The 26,461-nt window shown below is 46.6% G+C and overlaps 1 protein-coding gene across 3 annotated transcripts in view; it reads left to right on the top strand.

Annotated features, from left to right (window-relative positions):
- Positions 1 to 26,461, top strand: part of CEP152 (centrosomal protein 152) — a 1,079,595-nt gene that overhangs the window by 374,413 nt on the left and 678,721 nt on the right. For all 3 annotated transcript variants that reach the window (XM_078684802.1, XM_078684801.1, XM_078684803.1), the window contains one exon: positions 26,149 to 26,415. In XM_078684802.1, coding sequence (XP_078540928.1) covers positions 26,149 to 26,415 — 267 coding nt within the window. The remainder of the gene's footprint in view (positions 1 to 26,148; positions 26,416 to 26,461) is intronic.

Genomic DNA, 26,461 nt, shown 5'->3' on the forward strand with positions numbered 1-26,461 from the left:
CCGACACCATCGCCCGGCTCCGGGCGACCCATTTTCCTCTCCCAACACCCTTCCCCTGAGAGCTTGGTTGTCCAAGCTTCTGCATCCCCGAGCGCATTCCCTTCCGCACCTCTGGACAGGGAATCCAAGAAACTGGAGCAGTTTGGGTAGAAGATTTTCTCTTCCGCCAGTTCAGGGTTGGGGTCTATGAACACCGCATGCCTCTTGGGCTGTTATTCCCACTCTGTGTAGGATATGGTGGCGCAGGTGTTGATTCAGTGTCTGGAGGAGGCCCGGGCAGTACTCTCCCAGGCTATTGCTGAGGGGAGAGATGCAGCCAAGTTCACGATTCGTTGTGGTCTTAACACTGTGTGGAGTTGTATGGAAACCTGAAAAATAACAATTGTGCAAAACTGATTTTACTTACCTTTTCTCTATGAAATTTCCCAGTGTGATCTCTAGGCATATCACACTGATTAGAAAATGTAATCTAAAAAGTAATCTCAAAAGTAACGTAAAAGTAACTTACCTGTAATTTTCATTGCAAAGTCGAAACAAAGTATATGTAAAGCATTTCACAGTGTTGCATTACCAGTAATTCAAACTGTAACCATTTCAAAGTATATTTACGATTGCATTTCAAACTGTATATTTACTGCAAAGTATTAATCAACTTACCTGTGCCAGGCTTGCTTGGTTCTAGAAAATAAAATGACTAAAAGAATATTTTTATACAAAAACAATTGGTCTGAAGTTCAGCCTTTGAGTGGTTGAATTCATTTGCTGACTGTGTACAACAACTCTGATACTGCCTTACTGCTCGACCACACTACCACAAATAGACAGTGAGGTTCTATCTAACTTTGCCTCTGCTTACCTTTGGGGGTTCAATAAACACTATACCTCACTTTGGTATAGAATATACAGAGCCAGCTTCCTACAGGGAGGAAACACAATCCGCAATATGCAGGTAAATAAACGAATTACGATATTTTGCTTTTGGATGAAGAATCAGTACCTAGCAAGGTTCAGGTAAGTGATTTCATTGCACCACCAGCGGCACTGTGGTGGCCACGTGAGGAGGTCAAATTCTGGGTCTGGTGCCAATGTTATCCAATGGAGAAAGGGGGAAATTAAAGTAGTCATACTTGCAGGTAAGTAGAACGGTTTGGTAATCCAGTCTCCTGGGGTTAAGGTAAGCAAGGGGCTCACAGTAGCACCAAACTTACACCCTCAGCGGCACAGGGGTGGCCAGGAGCAGAGTTCAAACACAGGGTCGGGCGCCCAATGCAAAAAAGTGGAGTATCTACAAGTCGGAAAAAGGCTGCAGGTTCAGGCCAGGAGTCTAGACGAAAGAAACCTACAGCTGCACAGGTAAGTTGGGATGTGCTGGAGCATTGATAGATCTCCCCAAGGCCCATGGGCTCCGGGTGCAGGGAGTCCTTTGGCGTCCGATGTCAGTTTACCAGTGCATGTCCCGGTTAGAGGGATCATCGTGCACAGGCTGCAGGCGTTGACGTGGAGTCCGGCTAGGGTCAACCCACGAGGGCCTCTCGCTCAGGATCGCTGGAGAATCTTTTCTGGACCGGTGGGCCACTTGGACTCAGGCTGTGGCATTGGGTGCTGAGGGGGTCGGTTTCTCTGTTCCACAGGCAGAGCACTTAGTCTTTAAAGTTGTTTTTCTTCTGGACAGGTCCGCTGTCCACAGGAGATTGAGTCTTTTTAGAAGACAGGCGGTCCTTCCAGGGATGCAAACCGGTCGGTAGGGCTTGGGACTAAGTAATTTGGTGTCTTCAGACTTCGCTGCTCCTTGGCTCTGCTTTTTCCTCTTCTTCGTAGGTTGTCGGTAATCTGAAGAACAAGGTTCAGGAGTGCCCCTAAATACTAGTATTAGGGGCATTACAGGTGTCAGAAAGTAGTTGCCAATGGGCTACTTACCTTTAGGGTGCCTACACTCTTTGTATGTCCATTCCCTCTGGGAAGGGGGCATAAGCCTATCCCCTAGAATCCTCTAAAACAATATGGAGGATTTGAAAGGAGGGGGGTCACTACAGCTCAGAGCATCTTAGGGATGGCCCACGCTGAGAGTGGGTTCACCTCTCCTGCTTACTAACGTTTGCGTTGACCTTGCCACCAAAAGTGGTGCTTGGTAAGGGGGGGAAATCTCCACTAACTGGATAGGCCCTGGTCAGCATAACGAAGGACTCTCCACCTTTCAATGCTGTTCCTGCTTGGGGTTAGGTGTGAAGCACCTCCACCCAGAGCAAACTTTGATTTTCAGGGGGCTCCTTTGTGGTGCCCTCTGAGTGCATTTATTAATGAATCCAACACTGGCAACAGCGTGGGCTCAGTAATATGAGATGTTTGGTACCTAACATCTTGGTATTCTGTGACGCCATCATGGAGCTGTGTAACTCGTAGTGAGAAGCTCCCAGTCCATGTACTAAGTATGGCTTCACTTTGCACGTATATTGTCTAAGAATGGACTTGGACACTATAGGGGCATATCTGCTATGACACATGAGGTATAGTACACCCTTCTTTAAGGCTTTAAGACCTGCTGTAAGGGTGACTTACCTATGCCTCTTTCAGTGCGGGTAGGCCTGCCACACAGGGAGGTGTGCCAGGTCGACTCTTAACTTTTATCTGCACCAAAACGTGCAGGCTGCAGTAGCAGTGTGCAAATATTTGGTGAGGGGTCTCTTTGGGTGGCATAATACATGCTGCAGCCCTTACAGGCCCTCTCTGGTCACAGTGCCCTTGGTACCACTGGTACCTTTTACAAGGGACTTGTATGTGGGCCAGAGGTGTGCCAATTGTGTTAAGAAAGGTACAGTTTAGGGGAAGAACACAGGCACAGGGAATCTGGTTAGCAGAAACCCAGTGCACCTTCAGTAGAAGATACATCAGAGTCAGGCAAAAAGTGTGTGTGTGTGGGGGGGGGGGTTACCATGCCAAAAAGGGGTATTTTACTACAAGCAGCACCAATGTTTGTCGTGAAATATGTATCTATGGCAAGTGCCAGGGTGTCACGGAAGACAACGTCTTTCAATAGGCTAGGTTGTAGCCGCCATGTGAGGATTGGAGTTGGGGCCCTGCCCCATTCCAATGAGATCTCCAGGAGATTATGATCTGAGATGGTATTGCCAAAGTAGGTGGCCTGGGTAATGTGCGGTTGGAGGTGCGCTGGGCATAGGAAGCGATCTAGCTGTGTTAGCAAAATATGTGGATGTAAAAAGTATTCTCGCATATCTTCATTCCAGTTTCACAACACATCAGACTATCCCCAATAATCTACCCATTGCTTCAATATTTTGGCCCGGTGGGTTGGTGCGGTCGCTTGTAGTCGAGGGTGTGACCTATCAAGCGCCACGTCTAGCACTGCATTAAAGTCTCCCCCAAGCACCCAGGAGTATGTGGCCCAATCAGCTAATACCGTGGACAGGTGTGTGTAAAAAGCTTCTTGTTCCCTACTGGGTCCATAGATGCAGCCATAGACACAAATGTCCCCATCTAGGGTGCCCTTTACTAACACGTAGCAACTCTGTTTGTCCACCCGCGATTCATGCAACCCAAACGGCACACCGGCCCGCATCCAGATTGCCTCGCCCTGGGCAAAGGGTGTGCAGGTGGTAGAATTGGCCCCTCCGGTGTAGCTGGGCCAAGTTGCTGTCTTTTTTGTATGGATCCCATACCCCAGGTTACTAACTTATATTGTTTCGTCAACCATGCCATCTCTTTTTCTGCAAAATTAAATGCCTATCTGGGCGCGGGGTGCCTGCAAACAGCCCACCTTCCCCAGCGCTAGTAGTCACACATGAAAATAATGAAAAAAAGAACAAAACCCTCCTATCCTCCCCCCCCAATACTTCGTCCAGCGATTGTGGGTCATTCAACCAAACCTGTAAAAGAATGTTTAACATTTTAAACTAATAGAATCAAGTGCATCTGCTTTGGGATGTCACCAGTCCATCAAGTTAGGCGTGGTGCAGTGATATAGTTCAATCCAGAGAGTGATCAAGGACCATCCTGCTCCCGGGACACGAACCCTCGATGAACAGTATGTCGGTGCAATCTTGAGGTATGTATCATATCATATTAGGTGGGTGGTGCAGAGGCAAAAAGGGCCAGCTGCGTGCTTTAGACTGTGGAAACTTTTGTGCGTGTGAAGATCTAGGTAGTATGCTTATCATGAGGGCACACAGCAGTTATGTGGGGTACCATATCATGAATCAAGCGTTTCCAGCAATGTATCATGAAGCTCTCCCCTATCAGTGATCTGCAGTTTGTGGAGTAACTATAGGGAACAGTGCCATACTTCCTGCTGTATGTGAGTCGGAGAAACAGTGCAGGCTGGAGCTGATAAAGGGATGCGGCATGCGCAATGTGGTCGCAGAACAAATGGCCGCTAGCTGTCCTTCCAGTACCTGCTGTTGAGAAGAAACCCCCTGACCTCCACCGCCTCCCAAAATGTGGCAGGAAGCCTCCGCATCTTCTTCATCCTATGTTTCGCCCTCAGCAGTTTTGTTGCCATACACTCCCGGCTCTGGGAAATGTTGGTCCAGCCAGACAAGGACCTGCTCCAGGTTTTCGCAGAAGGGCGACTGTTTGTTTCGCAGTACACTGAGCCTGGCGGGGAAAAGGAAGGCATATGTGTGGCCCTCATCCAGGAGTCTCCGCTTGGCCTCTTGAAAGGAAACCTACCTTCACTGAACAGCCACGGTATAATTGGGGAAGAGTTAGACCCTCACATTATTAATCAGGATAGGGGTTCTGTCTCTGGCCCTTCTAGCAGTGCATTGCGATCCTGAAAATTAAGGATCTTGGTCACAATCGTCCCCGGAGGAGTGCCGGGGATTGGTTTCTTGATAGGGACCCTGTGGGTCCTTTCAACCACAAGAGCCCTGTGTGAGCCACTGCCTTCTGCAGCCATTCCTCTTTAAACTGGGTGACTCGCGTTCCGTTCTTAACCTCCGGAAACCAAATGATGCGTCTGTTGATGTGGCGGGCTCTCCCCTCTGCATCCTCCACCTGGTCTTGTAGTAGATCCACTCAATGTTACAGCTGTGCCACATGTGTAGCAAGTTGTTCATGGCCAGGGTTCGATGTTAAAAGTGTCAGTTCATTCTTTTTGACCCTGTTGGATAATTTGCGATGGTCATCTTTCAACAGGATCCCCTCTGTAGTGAAGGCCCCCAATTGTTGCTCCATCACCTGGTGTGATTCTCTGATTTCCTACAGGATTATGTCCAGTTTATCCAATGGGGTTGTTAGTCCAGAAGAGGCCACATCTGTGTCCGCGGTCTTAGTTGGGGAGCTATCCAGTGGAGGTGTTTGCGAGTGAGTCGACAAGGTTGGTCTGCCTACTTTAGTCCGAGTGCGCCCCATAGTTGTCTTTATCAAACAGCAATAGTTGTCTGCACTCCTTTAAATCTATGGTCTCCCAGTAAGTCGCTGGGCCTCCCTAGTTGAGCTACCACCCACCGAACCAGTGTCACTGCTAGAGGACCCCACGGGGAACTCCGTCTAAGTTACACTTGATTAGTGTAATCTGGGTTCTTGAATAGGGGATCACGGTTCCAGTCCGGCCAGAGTATATTGTAGGGGTTCCCAGGTATTATTGTCAGACCTGTGCTCTCAGGCACTGTCACCAGGATCACCTGCTGTCAGCCTGGGATCTCTTATTTTCCTTCCTGTACCCACCAATTATTCCAGTGGTGATCCTCTGTCGCCACTCCCCCCCACCTCTCTCCGCCAGCGTGACACCCACTCAGCCTGCTCAATTGCTCCTGTATCAGGAAGGAATCTCAACAGCAAGTCTTGGAGAGGAGAGCAGCGGCAGCCATGAACCCCGATGGGGCCACAGTACTGGTTATTTCTCCTACGCGGTGACCACTCCCTGGGGTCCTTTCTTCTCTCTGGCACCCACAAGAACTCCACCTTCTCGCCGCAGTATCTCCTTAGTGATGCAGTCAATGGGGCATCCACAGTCCCCAGGCCAAGGCAGTGCTACCCATCAGAGGCCTTGTGTGCTGTACTGCACCATCAGCCAGTTCTGGACCCCTGTGCGCTCCGCCCACCGCCCCACACACCCCACAGGACCCACTCCAACACCTATGCCTGGGAGCAGCTCACAGGGCAGAGCAGGGGAAGAGAGGCAGGGCAGGCGATACGCAAGGTAGAAACACCAAGATAAAGCACGGGCCACTGTTTCCGAGCACAGCCTGCTTTCTGTACTCTCGCCTTTAGGAACACATCCGGGTTTGGTTCCGTGGTTCCGTGTCATCAGGAAAGCATAGTGGGATATCTCGTCCAGAGGCAGCCGCCACAAGCCTCAGCCGCTCCTTTGCAGGGAGTGTTTAGGCCCCACCACCAGTCGCAGCCACCTGCTGAGGTCTGGCAACTTCGGTATGTCTCCTGGGACACAGATAGACCTCCTCTTACCTTGGGTTAATCACTGCATTCCACGTTGCATCAACTGCGCACCCACTAGAACCTCCTTAGTCCTCCACCATTTCAGCCACAGTATACGTAGTGTTGCAGTCTCCAGAGATAAGTCAGTGGGAGTAGGTGTAAGGTGGCGAGGAGCAGCAGGAGGGTGTAAGAAAGTGCCCCTTTTTGCATGGTTGCCCCCACTTTTTACCAAGCTGTTGATGTACTTTGAGTGTGCCCAGGTGTTGGACTTGGGTCTTTTTGGCAGGTTCACCCCTAGACTTTTTGCCTTTAGCCTCTGGCATGGTGGTAGTGATTTTAGGCCTCTGCGCACTTTAGCACTGTGGCCCAGTGTAAAGTGCGTGCGCATCTGAGTGCTTGTGGTGAGATGGCCTGCCCTCCCATAGGAATGTATGTGGAATATGTGTGCCCGTGGTAATTCCTGATATGTGGGGAGTGCAGAGTTGAGTTTGATATGTGCGAACTCGTGAGAATAAATGCTGCACAATGGTGTGCGCAGATTTATTGTGTCTAGTGGAGAAGTGCCACTTTTAGAAGTCATAATAGAAACAGGGGAAACCCAATACACCCTTGTAGGCTTGGGCACAGGATAATTAAAGTCAAAAAGGTGCTACAAGGGACTTGATTCTGGGAACAGATTTACTCAGTTTGGAGTCGTATTAAGATGATCGCACTCCAGTGTATCAACAGAATATCACATATCGAGGAGAGTTTTGACAATGGAATAAATCACTGGAAGGAAAAGAGATACACGGAAAGAGCAAAAATATATTCATAAGGAGTTTATGGATTTTAATAATGTAGTTAACAAGTAGACATATGGGGAGACATATGAACCAACCAATTTTGTGCAAAAAGTTATGAACAGAGGTATAAACTACATAAACACTTCAGTTCAAAACTATACATCAAGCTCCTAACAAATAAGACAGACAACCAGCAAAGTTAATCAGCGATGGTTGTATGCTCGTGCCAAAGCAACGTTGATGGAGATGATGTAGATGTCGACGTTTAGGTCTATGATGCTGCCGTCATGGAGACCATCATCAGGACCAAACAATTCATTGTTGGTGAAAATACCCCCTGAAAATTCACACTTCAGATCTTCGTATGTCAATAAGAATATTAAAGCCGGGAAATAGATCTAAAAGGAATCTGAATAATGGCGTGTTAAAAGACGCTGTAATATGCAGCTTGAATTACGAGTCGTCTTAACTGGAATATTAAATACAATTAGATCTCGAGTGGTTCGGCGGTGCTTAGAAAGTCAACCGGAAACGGGTCCGTTTCCGGTTGACTTTCTAAGCAACATAGACCGAAACGTCGACATCTACATCATCTCCATCAACGTTGCTTTGGCACGAGCATACAACCATCGCTGATTAACTTTGCTGGTTGTCTGTCTTATTTGTTAGGAGCTTGATGTATAGTTTTGAACTGAAGTGTTTATGTAGTTTATACCTCTGTTCATAACTTTTTGCACAAAATTGGTTGGTTCATATGTCTCCCCATATGTCTACTTGTTAACTACATTATTAAAATCCATAAACTCCTTATGAATATATTTTTGCTCTTTCCGTGTATCTCTTTTCCTTCCAGTGATTTATTCCATTGTCAAAACTCTCCTCGATATGTGATATTCTGTTGATACACTGGAGTGCGATCATCTTAATACGACTCCAAACTGAGTAAATCTGTTCCCAGAATCAAGTCCCTTGTAGCACCTTTTTGACTTTTAGAAGTCGGCATTTCTGTGTGCTGTGAGATGTGAATTGCCTTTCTGGCTTGTGAGAGACAGGGGCTGGCTGGTGTGCTTGGCTCCAGGAGCCAGGGTGAGTCTGCCCGGTGGTAAATAGGGAGATCTGCATGTAGATGGGAGGAAGGAGTTGCACCTGGGACCTGAATAGGGCTGTGCCTTCCCTCCACAATGCTGGCTCCACCCCCTGCAGTGCGTCTGGTGTCCCTGGCCTGTCATGTGAATAGAGAGGGGAGCTGATCTAAACAAAATGCTTCAGAACCAGTTGTATCTGGTTCTGCCCTTGCCTGCACCTTTGCGAACAAAGGATTTTGTGTACAAAAGAAGGGGCTGTGACCCCATGAAAATGTTCTTGTTTGCGGACTTGAAACTACCAGGGGCGTGCTGCTGCTGGGGCTCAGGGGAAGGCTTGCCTCCCTGGGCTGTGCCCTACACCTGGATGCCTGGAGGACTTCATGGGACCCTCTGCTTTGCTTAAATCATTTCTGGAACCCTTTTGTCTTTCTTCCCAGCTCCCAGAACCTTTGGCAGCATGGGAGCGCTGTATCCTAATTTGCCCCTTTAGGAGGGAACCCCCACCTTGGGGATTCCCCCATGATGCCGGCCTTTTGGGTGCCCACCCCGCTTATTTATATATTTACCGTGGGTGCCCACCCCACATGGCCACTGTCTTTATATTTTAAATAGCAGGAGCCCACTCTGCTTCATCGTCCAATTTGAGAAGGAGCCTACCCCTCATTTGCGCTATTTAAACTTATACTTCAAGCGGGTGCCCACCCTGCATTTCACCGCCGCGGCCCTCCGCCGAGCCGCAAAAGCAATTTCCTCCGGGCCGCTGCCTAGTGCGACCCAGAAGGAATGAAAGGTTTGGTCTTCCTGGGCGGGACTTCCACGGCGGTAGCGAGGCGGAGCTCCCCTGAGAGAGGGAGAGCCCCGCGGTGGCAGCCGCCGGCCGATAAGAGTCCCGGGTCCCAAGAGGGGGCCCGGGTGAAGAGGTGGGCAGCGCCAGCACCAACCCCGTGGACCGCCGGCAGAAAGAGAGAGCAGCCCGGTAAGGAGGGGGTTGTCCCTGTGTGTTTCCCGAGCGGCCCCACTTGGCAGCGGGCCACTCCGACGTTCTGCACAATTTGTTTAACGAGTGGTTAAAGAAATGTGTGGCTCTACCCTGGCCATAACTGTTGACTCGGGCCCAGAGAGGCCCATGCTTTATTGTTTAGGGGGGGTAGTTTCGGGGCACATAGTCGGTGCCCGCCCCCCGGGCCCACATCGCTGTTGTTGGCCCCATTATTCCTAGAACCTCCGTGGCTCCAACGAGGCCCCAGTTGGTTCAGGGCCCGTGTTGTCTCTAGCGTTTGTACCCAGAGCCTAGATGGCTCTAACATTTGGCCATATTTACTCAAAGGGCCCAGTGGGGTCCTCAGGGGTCCGTGCTACCCCAGTTTGGCAACATTACTTCGGGAGCAAGAGTGCTCCCAGGCACATGTTTGTTCTCAGAGTCTAGCAGGCTCCAACGTTGGGTGCAATTTGTCCAAATGGCTACTGAGAGCCCATGCTGCTTTGTTTAACTCCCCAGCTGCCTAGCAAGTAGTGGCCACAAAATAACAAAATAAGTACAAATGATGCCTCTGGGATTTCTTTTAAGGAACCTTTTAGTTGGTGGACAGATACTACAAATTGTCTGTCCAAGAGTATTAATTTACACACAGAAAAAATCTAATATTCTTTGTTCATCTACTCGCTATAAAAAAACATTATACCAACAAAATTATACACAAACACAAGAAATTGGTTTAGGTTATTTGTTTTAGTCAACCCAATTTTTCTTTACACTAGGGTTTTTTGATTTTGTTTCAGTTTATATATATATATAAATATCCAGACGTCATATGTCTATCTACATATTATACACTATACAACAAGACATAAACAATACGCATGAAAAACACAATTTTATACCCTTATTAGCCGGGTTGAAATGAAGCCCAATCTTTTACACAAGGAAATTCATGGCATACTCTTTTTGAGCCTTAATTCCTTTTTCACAATCACCATTTAGTCACAGAGCCTAGGAAGCTAAAATAACTTTATGCTTCTTTTTTTAGAGAGAAGCTCTCGTAGGATTTATCACAATCAATTCCACATTTAAATGTTGTCGGACTATAGTAGATGTCGACGCGTTTCGGCCTATCAAAACAATTTAAGGCCTCCTCAGGACTTTGGGCAACAAGTACAGAAGTACCTAAAAGAGAACAATAACAACAAAAAATAAATACATATTTATATACATCTACGACTGTAACAATCACGGACACAAGCACCCAAAGGTGCCCCTAAAGTATAAGGAGAAGAAAAATTCTCGAGGTCTTGGCAACATGCTAATTAGCAAGTAGTGGCCAGCTGCACTGTAAGGCATTTCATTTTTGGGGGACATTCTTTTGAACCCACAAGTGAGATGCACTCCTTTGCCCTATCTCTGTCTGCACAGCTGCGGAGCACTTAGTGCCAGCTGCAACGTTTAGGCCTTCATTGAGACTCCCGGCTGCCCAGCAAGTAGTGGGCAGCTGCCACGTTTAGGTTTGCGCCAAGTGCACCCCCGTGACTGTTGCTGTATTGGCAGTGTGCCCTGAATTTGGACAGAGGGCATTTGAGCCCCTTAGAGATGGCCAGTTGGCCCAGGGGACTATTAGGTTTGTAGGGCGCAAGGCCCTAATGTCATTTTTATAGGTGCTAGGAAATGTAATGTAATGTTTGTAGCATGATTTATGCACCTTGTTTTATGCTCATGGATGCGCTTTTATGATTACTAGGTTTTACCTACTGTTTAATTTATTCCATACTGCATGTTATCTTACTAAGTTTAATTCCTGATGCAAGTTATGTTTAGAAATTGTGGTCTACTATATTTAGACTTGAGGTTGGGGCAGAATAGAGTTCTCACCTTATGTGATACTGTGCCTGTTATGATTTATGTTACAGGTTGACGCAGAGTATAGTGTCTGCCAGTGATTACTGGCTAAGTTCTAAGTTCATATATATTCTTACTTTTACTATTTCTTTATCAAGTGCTAATTCTGACAGTGGCCTATGTGGCCCTGTCATGTGTAAATAATCCCCTGTAAATATTGCCCGTGCCAGTTGGCACAATGTATATTGTGTGATTACTATCTGATGTGTTTCATTACTATACAAAGGCTATTTTTGAATATAACCTTGTGTGGAGTTCCTTTTGTGGTGTGCCTAGTGTGTTGTTACTGTGTGTGTTGTGCAAATGCTTTACACATTGCCACCGAGATGAGCCTAGCTGCTCGTGCCAAGCTACCAAGGGGGTGAGCAGTGGTTATCTTTGGCGTGTAACTCCCAAGCCCTAAGTGGTGGTCTCTGTCTGGCTTTGGCGCAAGCCTTAGCCAACCAGAGATCCCATTCCTAACACCTGGGTTCCTGCCAACCAGGTACTTAGGGCCCATGTTCTTTGCCTTACTGTACTGTTGCAAAACCCAAGTGGCAACTCTCTGGCCACATTTAAGTCCCTTGAAAAAGGTACCATAGGTACCAAGTGCACTGTGACCAGGGAAGGCCTCTAAGGGCTGCAGCACTTATTGTGCCGCCCTTTGAGACCCTGTACCTTTACACACACAAACTGCCTCTGCAGGCTGCGTGTTTTGGTGCAGGACAAAGTGAAGAGTCAACATGTCACACATCCCTGTGAGCCAAGCGTACAATCCACCGCCCTGGCGTAGGTAAGCCACCCCTCTAGCTGGGTGCACTATACCAGTGGTGAGGGTACAGGTGCAGGAACCATGTACCTCTATAGTGTCTAAGTCAACTCGTAGACATTGTAAGTGTAGTAATGCCATAAAGAGTTAATGTGCTGGTAGTTTGTCATTACGAACTTTGGTATCAAACTTTTCATCCCACTAAACCCACACTGATGCCAGTGTGTCGATTGAATGAAAAATGCACTCAGAGGGCATCTTAAAGATGCCCCCTGAAAAACAACTTAAGTCCAGTGTCCTGGCTGAGTGGCTGCTCTCCAGCTGCCACAACCAGACATGTTTCTGGACCCCTGGGTCGAGAGCCTGCTGCTCTTGGGGTCCTGAAACAATGCATATCCTGGGGCAAGGTGCCAAACCTCCTCCCCCAGGATGGGCAGGGTCCACGAAGGGCAAGCTTCAAAGGCTTGCTGCTTTTTTAAGCTTCCCCAGTCATTTGCTGCTCCCAGCAAATGGCCCCCACCGGTTCTGACCCCCACTTTGGGCGGGAGAATCTGGGGGGAAAATGAGTTAGGAGGAGAGGTGTGCCCACCTTTGCCAACCCCACCCCTCAGGTGGGGGAGGTGAGGTGAAGCACAACTGTCACTTCTGACCATCTTGCATATTGGTGGACCCAACCAACCAGAGGGAGGCTTCTGCCCCCCCTCCTACTGGAGGGTGGCATAATAGGGGGTGTACCCACCCAAGGAAGGGACCCATAGGTCCCAAAGTGAACCTACCTGTAACACCCCTAAATCTAGTATTTATGGGCAACCCAAACCTTGCTTCCTCTGACAAGAAGAACTAAGAAGAGGAGGACGCATACTGAATTGTCCCCATCCCTACCAGCCTGTCCCCACCTCGAACCTGCTCCAGCGAAATACAGGCGTATTCTGCAGCCAGCAGCTCCCAAGAACCCGGAGGGCCTCCCCTGCCTTCCCAAACGAAGACTTTGTCTCCCATGAGCACCGGACTTGCTCACCAACAGACTCTGGCTCTGGCCAAATCCGCAAGTCTGCCACACGATTCAAGTTTGAGTGGCCCAACACCACGAGGAGGTCTCCCTGGCAAACCCGACCTGAGATTTGGTGATCTCTGACCTGCCTCGAATCTCCAATCGACACCTGAAGCCCCTTTCTGGAGGATCCCCCGACCAGGACCGGAGCCGTAAGAAAACCCCAGCACCTAAAGATACCCCTGCAACGACATCCCACTGCCTTTGGTGGCCTAACCGACAGTTCTGTTCTGTTATGTTAATGCCCTTTTATAAAGCGTGTGACTCACCCAGGGGCATCTCAGTGCTAACCTAGAAGGGGACCAAGAGACGTATAAGTAAGGTACCAGTGGAGAACATAAGAAATCGATAAGGTACACAAGAACAAAAAGGCTTTAAGATGTTTTCTAAAAACAAGAGTGTTCCAGTATTTGGGGGCTACGTATGAGAATGATTTGACCCCTGTACGGCTAAGACGAATGCGTGGGACCTTCAGCAGTGCCAGAGAGTTTGACCTAAGATTACACTTAGATGTTTGCTTACAGATCTTATTTTGCAGATAATCAGGGCCCATTTCCTTAATGGCCTTAAAGGTGAGGCAACATATCTTAAAGAATGATCTTATCTTAACTAAAAGCCAATGAAGCTCTCTAAGCAGGGGCAGTGATGGGGATCCTGGAGGATGGTTTAGCACCATCCTAGCTGCAGTATTCTGGACAACCTGCAGTTTAGCTAGCATGGTCTCTCCCGCCTCTGCCAGAAGGGCATTACCGTAGTCAAGGCGACTCATAACCATCGCCTGAACCACCGTTCTGCGATGTTCCAGTGGCAAATAGGGAATCATTTTACGTAGCAGAAGAAGGCTATAATAACATGAGCCTGTGATGTTTTTAACATTGTCCTTCATTGTTAGCTTTTCATCCAGCTGAAATCCCAAGCTTTTTACGGAGGAGGATGGAGCGGGTGCCGCACCCAACTGGGAAGGCCACCAATCAGTTGTCCAGATATTAGCGGCTTTGCTCAGGAGCATAAGCTCTGTTTTTCCTGGGTTAAGTTGAAGACAGCATTCTGTCATCCATTCAGAAATGGCCAGCATTCCCTCCGCAAAACGTTGTTTCTCCTCAGTAAAGTTGGATCCTATTGGGAATATCAGCTGGGTATCGTCTGCGTAAGAAACTATCTCAAACCCATAAGGCTTGACGACCTTAGCCAAGGGCACAATATATACATTAAAGAGTGTAGGACAGTGTCCCAGCATCCCCAGGCATCCCAACTTACCTCTCCAACCGGTGGTCACCTCCAGAAGATCTTTGTCCCCGAGCCTGCAGTCTTTGTTGCAATCGGAGAATCCTCATTGAAAACAACAGAGAACCCGACGTCAAACCAGCACCCTGCGCCCAGCTACCCCTGTGTCGCTGTGGGTGCACCTTGTGTGCTAAATAAGGTCCCCCTTTGCCCTGATCCTAACACCAGGAGTTTTTCTCCCACAACCCTGTGGCCTGCCCGTGAGCAGCCACCAACCGGAGGCCCTCTATCCCCCATTGGATAACTTTGAGCCTCAGCACTCTGCATCCGGCCGTCCTAGTGCCGCTGAGGGTGCTTTGAGAGTGCATCCTCGACCTTGGGGGAACCCTGGTTCTAACCCCAAAAATCCAACTCTCACAACCAAGTACTTATCTGTAAACCGACAAGTCCATTTCCTCCCATAGGATTGCATTGACTGCTATTCTTTGAAAATTGTTTAAAGTGTGGGATTGGTTTGTATGGAACTCTAAGAAACTACAAATATACTTTTCCTCTAGGAAATGTCCCAGTGTGATATCTAGGCATTCCGTTTGCTTGTGTTGTTCAACCTGCCTTGAAAATTACCATTTACAGTTACCTGTGCCAGGCTTGCTTGGTTCTAGGAAATAAATAGATCTAAATAATATTTTTATACAAACACGTTGGTCTGAGTTCAGTCTTTGAGTGTGTGACATCATTTCTTGTCTGAGTGGGTACAATAAATGCTTAGTACTACCCTCTGATAAAGCCTTACTGCTCACCCACACTACCACAAATAGAGAGTAAGGTATTATCTACCTTTACCTCTCCCTACCTTTGGGATTCCACTGCACTCTGTGGACACTATACCGTACTTAAGTTTAGTATATACAGAGCCAGCTTCCTACAGAGTGTCATTGCTGGCTGCTGGCGATGCACTCCCTGATCGTGTCTCTCACCTCTCAGGCCTTCGCAGGGGTCGGGCACTGGGCCTCCATTTCCAACCAGTTTTGAACGATCCTGGCACTTATTGCATCCAGGCTCAGACAGCACTCCCAGTCCACGCTACTTGCTGGGAGCAGCAAGGCGGGAGTGGCCATGCAGGCGGTCTCATAGGCCTCCGCAGGTGTTTCTGTCCGGGTCCGGCCTCGTATCAGCGAACTCCGCCCGCCATTTTGAATGTTCAGGATGGCGGTTGAAGTAAGGGCATGTAACTTCCACCGGGCCCAGGACTCCCGGTTTTTTGGCTCCCCCCACTGTCACAGCACACCAGGGCCAGCAGCGGCAAGTCTGGTGATCACATCCCGTGGAGTTAGTAGCCGTCTGCCATGTTCGCAGTGTGGCGCGGTCGTCAGCCCGCTTATCTCAGGAGCTACTGCTACTCTCTTTGTTGAACCACCAAGGTGCCACTACTGAGCATCATGCTCCGATGTCGGTGCTACAGGGGATAAAGAAGCTGCTTGCTCACTACTCTTAGCCAGCCTGCCATCACCAGACATGTTTCTGACCTCATGGGGTGAGAGCCAGTGCTCCCAGAGGCCAGGAACTATGCCTGCTCTGGGTGGAGGTGCTTTACACCTCCCCCAAGCTAGGATGTCCTTCTAAGGTGGGAAGCCTCAAAGGCAATGTCGACTTTGGAATGCAATCCAGGCATAGTGGAGGATGCCAAACCCCCTGTCCTTCTGCACATTTGGCAGGAGGACAGGCGGGAATATTAGTTAAATTAAGAGGTGGGTCCTCATTCAGGGAGCACCACTGCAAAGGTGGGTCAGGTGATGTGGATCCCACTTCATTTCATCAATCTTGGTTTGAGAGGGAATTAGCCAATTAGGGTCAAACATCCATCCGTGAGTGCTATGTTCAAGGTGTTTTGGATATATATATATATATATATATATATATAACCTACTGGCGGTCGCCAGTAGGTATATATAGTTAGGATTTTTTCTCTATGGGATTTTTGAAAATTCTATGTCTAATAACTTTGGCGTTTGTGGACGGAATTGGCTGAAATTTTCAGGAAAATTGAACATTTTGTTTCTGAGCAGCCCCTGAAAATTTGGGGGGGTTTCGTCAAGGGGGGGCCGAGAAAAAAGGGGGGTCCCAAAACGTGTTTTTAACATTGAGTTTTCCATAGGGCGGTTGGCCTCACTTTTAGCCCGAACGGCTGAATGGATTTGCACGAAACTTGGCAAAATTGTAGGGACTGGTAGCCCAATGTGCCTTTGCTAGGTCTCAATATATGTGCTCCAGTGGATTTTGAGAAATTAACGTTCAAAAAAAGATATATATCTGTAACAGCGGACCGGGCAGCGTTCCAGTTCGCGTACTTTTCGCGGTACGGAGCTTTGTGAAGCGAAGCTGATTGGTTCTCCGGCGTCTGTAAACATTCCAAACAGTCCGTAGCGGCCGCCATCTTGTCTCTCGGTAGGATCGAGAGACAAGAGGAGGGCAAAGCGAAGGGGCAAATAACCATAAGGGGGCATAGTAGATCCTCGCTGACCCCCTAGGTTTGATGTGGAGGTTTTAAAAGGGCCCCGCGGGGCAAAAAAAAAAAATAATAATAATAATCGAACGGCTGAATGGATTTGCACGAAACTTGGCAAAATATTAGGGACTGGTAGCCCGATGTGCCTTTGCTAGGTTTCAATATATGTGCTCCAGTGGATTTTGAGAAATTAACGTTCAAAAAAAGATATATATCTATAACAGCGCTCCGCTTCGCGTACTTTTCGCGTTACGGAGCTTTGCGAAGGTGATTGGTTCTCCGGCGTCTGTAAACATTCCAAACAGTCCGTAGCGGCCGCCATCTTGTCTCTCGGTAGGATCGAGAGACAAGAGGAGGCCAAAGCGAAGGGGCAAATGACCATAAGGGGGCATAGTAGATTCTCCCTGACCTCTTAGGTTTGATGTACCATTTTGCCAAGTTTGGTGTAATTCCGTTCAGCCATTCAGGCTGTAGACGTATCTAAATGTCCTATGGAAAATTGCATGGGGAAAACACATTTGAAAGTGTTGAAATTTAGAACCAATTAAAATGTTACTTTGGTTTTGTATTTGTGTGTGATGAAAGTTAATTGGTTATGTATATATCTAAAATGAGAGGAAACCACAGCCATTTTGTGATACTACTGTCTGAGGTACATTTGTGAGGAATTTTTGGTGCTCAATTTCTGGTGTTTGGTTTACACAGTACTAACACTTCTCCTACTTTTAAAAAGGTGAGTTGTTAATTTGTAAGGGGAACTATGTTGTACACTTTAACATAATTTGAAAAATGTTTTCTGTTATTTATTTACAGTCCTTCTGTTATACTAAATACTTGATAAAGTTAGTTTTATATTATGTATTACTAAAAACGATAAATGAAAGTGATTATTTTTTTCTGCAATTTACAGCAAGCAATTTCAAAATAAAATGGCTCACAATGAAGAGACCGTGGCAATTTCTTTTGAATTATCCACTACATTTATTGAAATTGACAGCACCAATAATGAAATATTCTCACAAGGAGGAGATGACTTGAATGATTTTTTTGATCAATCTCTTGATGGCGAATTTATCGAATGTTTGGAGACCATAGAGTTACAAGAATCATCATTGCAGACTTTTCATGAGGAGATTCCAGATGAGATGATTGAAGAGGAAATTCCTGATGAGGACATGTTACTAGTTCTTTCAAATTTTGAAAATTCAGAAGAATAAATTTATATTTAGAAATACAAAAATTGTTTGAGACATTATTCATTTTTATTTTTAATTTATGAGGTTGTAGCGAAGTGATTGTAGTATAAAATGAGACTTATAGTATAGAGTGGAACATTTTTATGTTACATGGTAAGTTTACTCATATTTACTTCCCTTCTCCCACTATATTATCTCCAATGTGTATTTGACATCTCTTCTTCATCTCCGGCCTCCTTTCTCTCACTGTCTGTCTCTGATGCATCTTATCGCTGCCATTTTGTGTAATTACAGAAGAGAGTAAAATAAAATAGTTCGGAACGTGAAAAGGGGGCAAAGTAGAGTACCCCTCACCCCCTAGGCCTTCTCAGGCGGTCCCAAAAGGATCAGTTTCTGCTTTCCTGAGAGATTATGGTATGAGTTCCATATACCACAATAACTTGCATTACAACATGCAAGATATCTATCTCCTATTACCAACTTTTGGAGATATTCGCGCTAAGCGCGAATATCTCCAAAAACTAACACCTGCCCTGAGCAGTTCTTAGCCATGTTATCCAATGGGAGGTGGATAACATGGCTAAGAGCATTAGCTCGGTAATGCATGAATATCGCTGACTTTTTAGCGATATTCATGCATTGCGGCCGTTTTTTATCGCATTTGCGATAAACCTTGATAATAGCAAGGTTTATCTTCGATAATTTCTGACGATGCTTAGCGGTAAAAAATTCGTTGCTAAGCATCGTTAGCGATAAATATCGCTTAACTTTGGCAATATGCACCAACGTCTGTTAACGTTCGATTCGAAGGAAATGAGGAAGTGTTGAAAAACATTGTCTGCGCCATCTTGCCTTTTTTGAAATGCCACACTTTTGTTGTGCACGGCAGCCATTTTAGATGCCTTGACCAGACCCACTCTCTGCACACTGTCGATTCGTAGCATGGCTCCCCACCCTCGCAAGCATCTTCCCCAGGCACTGCTCACCCCCGCTCTCTGTCTTATGCATGGGCAATAAACCTCCCCCCATCTGCGCTGCTCTTCCCTGAGAATCACACTCTGTGCCCGCCCGACACCTCCCTTTCGCCCTATTCACTACCGCACCCTCTGACACTCCTCTTCCTCTGTGTCCGATTGTCCAGGCCGGTCCTAGGCTATCAGCTAGCCCTGCAGATGTAGTTTATGGCCCCAGCTGTAAAGAATCACCCCTCTTCAAAGGAGTTATAGTAGATCAAGGCCCACACCCGATGAGATCCGTCACACCACACGTGTTCATACTATCTGAAAACCATCCTGTATTGTGATTGGGGAGGGGACCGAGCCTGAAGCGGAAGATTCCAGGGATGACTCTTTGTACATCAAAGTTTTTACAATTATGTGTCACATTAAAAATATATAGCACTCCAACAAAGTAGTAGGAATATAAAACTTTAATAACTTATAAATATATACAACAAAACAAAAACAGTAAAAACATTTAAACAACGAAGAGACCATGGCAATTTCTTTTGAATTATCCACTACATTTATTGAAATTGACAGCACCAATAATGAAATATTCTCACAAGGAGGAGATGACTTGAATGATTTTTTTTATCAATGTCTTGATGGCGAATTTATCGAATGTTTGGAGACCATAGAGTTACAAGAATCATCATTGCAGACTTTTCATGAGGAAATTCCTGATGAGATGATTGAAGAGGAAATTCCTGATGAGGACATGTTACTAGTTCTTTCAAATTATGAAAATTCAGAAGATGTTGCCTGGGTGCCGCACTGATTTGGGTATCCGGCGTGGGGCGTCCCGGGGGGTGGGTTGTCAGTAGCGGTCTGTTGTGCGAATAGTTCCAAGGCAGCAGAAGGCGCTGAAATCTGGATGTCACGAAGGTGATGTCTAGTAAGTTGCCGCCCAGCAAATAACGGCGTGGGGTGCCGCGGGGGGGGGGGGGGGAGGCAGTCCAAAGTTCCGTTAAAAGGGCAAAGGAAAGGATCGGTGGTTTGAACCATCAGTCAAAAAGGGGAGGGGGTGCAACAATTTTTCCTACCGGGTCACACTGTGCTTTCACCGGAACTGAGGTCTGCAGGATTCTAGTCATTCAAACTGAGGCTGGCGCCAGCATGGGAGCGCCGACGTCCCGCGGCTACAGTTTCGTCACTCCACGGGCGATCATGGCAGTCATTCCCCATCGGGGGTGTCTGCGGGGGTCGGGGACTCCCGCGGCTCCTCTAGAATCTTCAAGGTCGTGGAGGACTACGGTGGTGGAGTCAACCAGTGACCGGGCCATTTCTTTATGCTGGGCCCGCTCTTGCCAGGTCGACCGCCATTTTGAGAGTTCGGTAGCTACTGGCGATCGCGGGGTCAAATGAGCGGACGGGCTCCACCCTACCGGGCGAGACGTTGCAGCATCGCCACAGTGGAAGAACCCTTTTCCGGGCGCCTGGAGCGCTGAGGGTGCAGCTGGGAAGCCTCCACCTGGGGAGGCGGGAGAGGCCTGTTCGCACCGTCTCTCCCTCCCAGTGCACCCCACGGTGTCTCGCTTGAGATTTGTTATGGCCGGACCAGGCGATGAGGACGAGAGGGGGGGGGGGTCGGAGGCATGTGCAAGACATCCCCCCCCCAGGGTTGTTGCAGCAATTATTCAAGAAAGAAGAAATGTCCCGTCCGTCTTTGGGCCGGACCTCCGGTGGATGGCGGCCGGACGCCCTTTGCTCTGGCCCCATGAACGGGTTCCTTGGCTCATCGGCTGCAGCCGGATCCCGTCGGCCCCAGCCCCCGGCCGTTGGTGGCCGGACCGGGAGAGAGTGTGGAGGGACAACCTGCAACTCTCAAGGGCCACCGCGGCCGGACTGGGAGAGAGAGGGGAGGGTCGAGGACACGGACATTCCCCCCCCATAAACTCTCCAGTGTTGTCAATCCCCCTGGCCGGGTCCCGCTGGCCTCGGCCTCTCCTCCGGCTACACCCTACGTGATGATCTCCTGGCCGAGGCGTGGCAGCAGGACCCGCCTTATATGTGTTGCTTCCGGCTGGGCATAGCCGAAAACCTGTTGCCCTTTGGAAGTTTCTAGAATGGGGCGGATGTCTGCTGACTTCTATCTTTCCCAGTTTGCCGTTATTTGGCCGTGGCAGGCGGTGGGACAGACACGTTTTGGGGCAGTGAGGGGCGATGTTTTCAGGTTTCTTATTACGGGCTTACTTCTAACGTTTCTTGTTTCTAGGACAATAATAGGTTTTATCATTACGTATTGTTATCGTTTCTTTGTTTGTTATTTAATAAAAAGTTCATCAGTGGCCTACTGATTTTCGTTTTCCTATTCTTTTCTTTCCAGGTTGTTTCATGCTAAAGTTTCTGTTAACAGGATACAGTGATCACTTCGTTATTATTGCATATGTCCTTTTCACTAGGGGTGCTCTCTGGTCGGGCCAGATGACCTATCTCTAGTAAATGGTCCGGGTGAAACAGGTGCATCAATCAGTGGGGAGTAGATAGGCATGACAGATTACAACGGGGGAGAAAGGTCCGCATTACGTACCCTTTCACTACTTGCAAAGATTTTCCTACGTTTATTTGCAAACAGGGAATACCACAGTCAATGTTCGGACAATCAATCAATCAATGAGGAATGAAATAGGTACGACGTGTTAAAGGCTTGCGTTACCTACCCTTCACTATCTGCAAAGGGAGAGAGAATATTCCTATTCTTCCTCGTTTGCAGGCAGAGAAGATCCTTAAGAGAACCAACTTCGAACAATTCAATGCTCGATTCAATCAATCAACAAGGGGTACTGTGAACACAAATGAACGCCGCTTATGTACATACACATTGCTATTTTCAACAGGTTGTTCCTAATGTTTCTATTTTAGCGAGGTCAAAAAGAGATCCCATTAGTGGCCTACTGATTTTGCTCGATTCCTTTTGTTTTTTTACACGATTTTTCGCTATCTGCAAAGACTAAACAGAGTATTGCGACTCTGTGCTTGTTTGTAAATAGAGAATGAACCTCTAGGTTATAGACCATATATAGTTAGGAATTAGCATTTACAAAACCTTGAAAATTCACTGAAAAAACCATAGGTTATAGACCATATATCGTTAGGAATTAGCATTTAAAAAACCTTATTTTACTCACACAAAACCATTGAAATTCCATATATAGTTAGTTGCATTAACTATATATCGCGCACCCGCAATCCACTGCTGATGATGTCACATATTACATCATTCATGACATGGTCAGTGACATCACTGATGACATCACTGATGACATCTCAAATGACATCACTGATGACATCACTGATGACAACATCCAGTGACTGTATGTTTCTGTAAAGTTAAAATGTGTCTTACATATTGAAGAATGAGTGGAAGTATAAGTGTCTGGACAAAGGATTTAGTAGGTGCATGACTGAATGTATGAGTGAGTGATTAAATGTGTCTCACTGAGTGCATGGGTTAGTGACTAAAGTGTCTTAATTTGTGCATCATTATGTCTGTTGTTCTGTAAACTGCTGCATGTGTTGATCAGTAGCTATATGATTAACTATATGGGTTACTGATTGATTGTCCAAGTATTTGTATGGGAGACTGAGTGTGTGTGTGGCTGGCTGGGAGGTGTGTGACTCTGTGCAGATCAATGTGTACTTGTATCAATGATTGTATAACAAGGTAAGTATGTGTTAGTATATGTTTGAAAATGTAAGGTGCTCTATGTTTAACTGTATAGACAAGAAAATGGAAGTGTCATTGATTCTTTACAGGACTGACTAGGTGTGTGAGTAACTCCATGGATGAGTGGCAGACTGTGAGTGTCTGTATAGGTGTATGAGTGCATATGATAGTGTTGTAAAGATGAGTGATTGTATGTATGAATGATTGTATGGGTGAATGAGTGAAGGTGTGTGTAGACGTAGGAATCAGTGAGTGCGTATGTAGTAACTAGTATTGGTGTGTCAATGGTTTAAAAAATTATATTCTGTATTTAACACTGGGTGAAACAGAGGTTATATTAAAATGTGAGGAGATGCATTGTATTGTCACATGAATGATATCATCAGTGATGTGGTCATTGATGTCAAATGAGATGTCATCAGTGATGTCATCAGTGATGTCATTTGAGATGTCATCAGTGATGTCATCAGTGATGTCACTGACCATGTCATGAATGATGTAATATGTGACATCATCAGCAGTGGATTGCGGGTGCGCGATATATAGTTAGTGCAACTAACTATATATGGAATTTCAATGGTTTTGTGTGAGTAAAATAAGGTTTTTTAAATGCTAATTCCTAACGATATATGGTCTATAACCTATGGTTTTTTCAGTGAATTTTCAAGGTTTTGTAAATGCTAATTCCTAACTATATATGGTCTATAACCTATGGTTTTTTCAGTGAATTTTCAAGGTTTTGTAAATGCTAATTCCTAACTATATATGGTCTATAACCTATGGTTTTTTCAGTGAATTTCATATATATATATATATATATGTATGTATATCTCCAACTCCCACAGGGACTCCATGGAAAGCAGGCACGGACACGAAGTGGCATTGGATTCGGCATTTATTTTTCAGTGCATGTCGCCCTCAATCCTTATATATTTATTTTTTTATTTGTAATCACCAATGTCCCAGGACATATAAGACTGCGCACTCTGGCTTAATATGCTTAATTCAGTTTATTCCAGCTCACTCCGAAATCAAGAAGCTAACACACGTGTTCTGGCCACCTCGCCTTCGACAGTGGTGTTTAAAAGTTTCATCGCGGAACCGTCTACGCGAGCCGCTGCACCCGCACTGCTGAGAGCGATGATCTGTTGGCTGCTTATGTGGGTGGTGTGTATATATATATATATATATATGTATGTATGTATATGTATATATGTATATATATACATATATATATATATATATATATATATATATATATATATATATATATATATTATTTACAAGTGTATTTGTTGGTCATGATTGGATAAACATTTTTAATTTCTAAATTTCTTAAAATATTTATTACATGTAAATATATTAGGTTGCTGGCAACTGTCAGATTCGCCTTAGTCTGCAGTGATGTAGTCTTTTATTGTGCAAGTATTAATAATAGTACCATCGGTGACGCAGGTTGGGAGTTAGGGGACCCAGGGAGGCTGAACATCTTCACTACTGCCTGATTATTGTGATTTCCACTCAACGCGCCTTCCCTACTAACTCTGCTCACTGCACCCACAGCCCTTAATATACTGCATTCTGGGAACTGGAGTCTTACTTGGGAGCAGTGGCAGCGCGGACATGTGACTAGGGGGCTGAACTTTGAACCTCCTACCTCTGCGAACATAGGATACTTAAGGCGTGGGCGGAGACACTACCAGGCACACAGCGGCATCCGACGAAGGCTACAGACGCCGAAATGCATCATGCCTATGCTGTTTCTAATTAAAGCTTTCCCTGCTGACCCCTGTTGTGGCCTCTCACCTTCTGTAACGGGAGTGGTGGTTCTTCTGATACCTCATATCTCACGCGCCTGCCAGTGGCGCGTCAGAGGCCCGGCTCCCTCACTGTGGCAGGAGACTCTGGCACCAGCTGTTCCAGCTTCATATAATTATCCAAGGAATTGGACTATCTCCTGCCCGCCTACGCTGCCGATAACGCCAGGGACCCTGCTAGCAGCAGCTCGTGACTTCATGAGGAGCCGTTTTGCACACCGGCATCGCGACTCATGGCCCGGCTGTACCATCGGTGACGCAGGTTGGGAGTTAGGGGACCCAGGGAGGCTGAACATCTTCACTACTGCCTGATTATTGTGATTTCCACTCAACGCGCCTTCCCTACTAACTCTGCTCACTGCACCCACAGCCCTTAATATACTGCATTCTGGGAACTGGAGTCTTACTTGGGAGCAGTGGCAGCGCGGACATGTGACTAGGGGGCTGAACTTTGAACCTCCTACCTCTGCGAACATAGGATACTTAAGTCGTGGGCGGAGACACTACCAGGCACACAGCGGCATCCGACGAAGGCTACAGACGCCGAAATGCATCATGCCTATGCTGTTTCTAATTAAAGCTTTCCCTGCTGACCCCTGTTGTGGCCTCTCACCTTCTGTAACGGGAGTGGTGGTTCTTCTGATACCTCATATCTCACGCGCCTGCCAGTGGCGCGTCAGAGGCCCGGCTCCCTCACTGTGGCAGGAGACTCTGGCACCAGCTGTTCCAGCTTCATATAATTATCCAAGGAATTGGACTATCTCCTGCCCGCCTACGCTGCCGATAACGCCAGGGACCCTGCTAGCAGCAGCTCGTGACTTCATGAGGAGCCGTTTTGCACACCGGCATCGCGACTCATGGCCCGGCTGTACCATCGGTGACGCAGGTTGGGAGTTAGGGGACCCAGGGAGGCTGAACATCTTCACTACTGCCTGATTATTGTGATTTCCACTCAACGCGCCTTCCCTACTAACTCTGCTCACTGCACCCACAGCCCTTAATATACTGCATTCTGGGAACTGGAGTCTTACTTGGGAGCAGTGGCAGCGCGGACATGTGACTAGGGGGCTGAACTTTGAACCTCCTACCTCTGCGAACATAGGATACTTAAGGCGTGGGCGGAGACACTACCAGGCACACAGCGGCATCCGACGAAGGCTACAGACGCCGAAATGCATCATGCCTATGCTGTTTCTAATTAAAGCTTTCCCTGCTGATCCCTGTTGTGGCCTCTCACCTTCTGTAACGGGAGTGGTGGTTCTTCTGATACACCATATATATATATATATATATATATGTATGTATGTATATGCATATATGTATATATATATATATATATATATTATTTACAAGTGTATTTGTTGGTCATGATTGGATAAACATTTTTAATTTCTAAATTTCTTAAAATATTTATTACATGTAAATATATTAGGTTGCTGGCAACTGTCAGATTCGCCTTAGTCTGCAGTGATGTAGTCTTTTATTGTGCAAGTATTAATAATAGTAAATGGAGTTCTTACTCTGACCTATTTTATGACACTACGTTAATGATGCCACCAGCACATACAAGCTACTGTTTCCATTCCTTCATTTTCAAATGCACAGTATAAATTGCATGTTAAGTGCATGAACATCTATGCTTCTGTGGTCTCCTGGGAACGATTTGAGTGCAGCTATTTCATCAAAGGTTTACATACACATTTTATATTTCAGTTTAACTTTCTTAATAACCCAGATGTTTAGTCTTATAAATAATATTTTCCTTTTAATGTCTGCTATAATCAGGTGATGGAACGAGCAGTTCTCAACACCGAAAAGGATTGGCATCAGCGACTGAACAATAAGGTGAAGGAAAAAAATACGCCAGTTGTGCTGGAGCACAAAAATGTTGAGATTCAGACTGAACCTAATGAGGCCACTGATCCATCATGCAAGGAAGTCATTGAAGAGCTGCAGCTTAAACTTCAGAATTCCTTGCACGAGAAGGAGAAAGCTGTTCGACAGGCTGTGCTTGATTTGGAGATTCAACACTTGGAGAATATTAGCAATCAGGTATTGAACATATACATGCATCCTAGATTATTCTTTAAAAAAAAAG

The sequence above is a fragment of the Lissotriton helveticus genome, chromosome 3_2, assembly GCF_964261635.1.
Source record: "Lissotriton helveticus chromosome 3_2, aLisHel1.1, whole genome shotgun sequence".
Taxonomy (NCBI): Eukaryota; Metazoa; Chordata; class Amphibia; order Caudata; family Salamandridae; genus Lissotriton; species Lissotriton helveticus.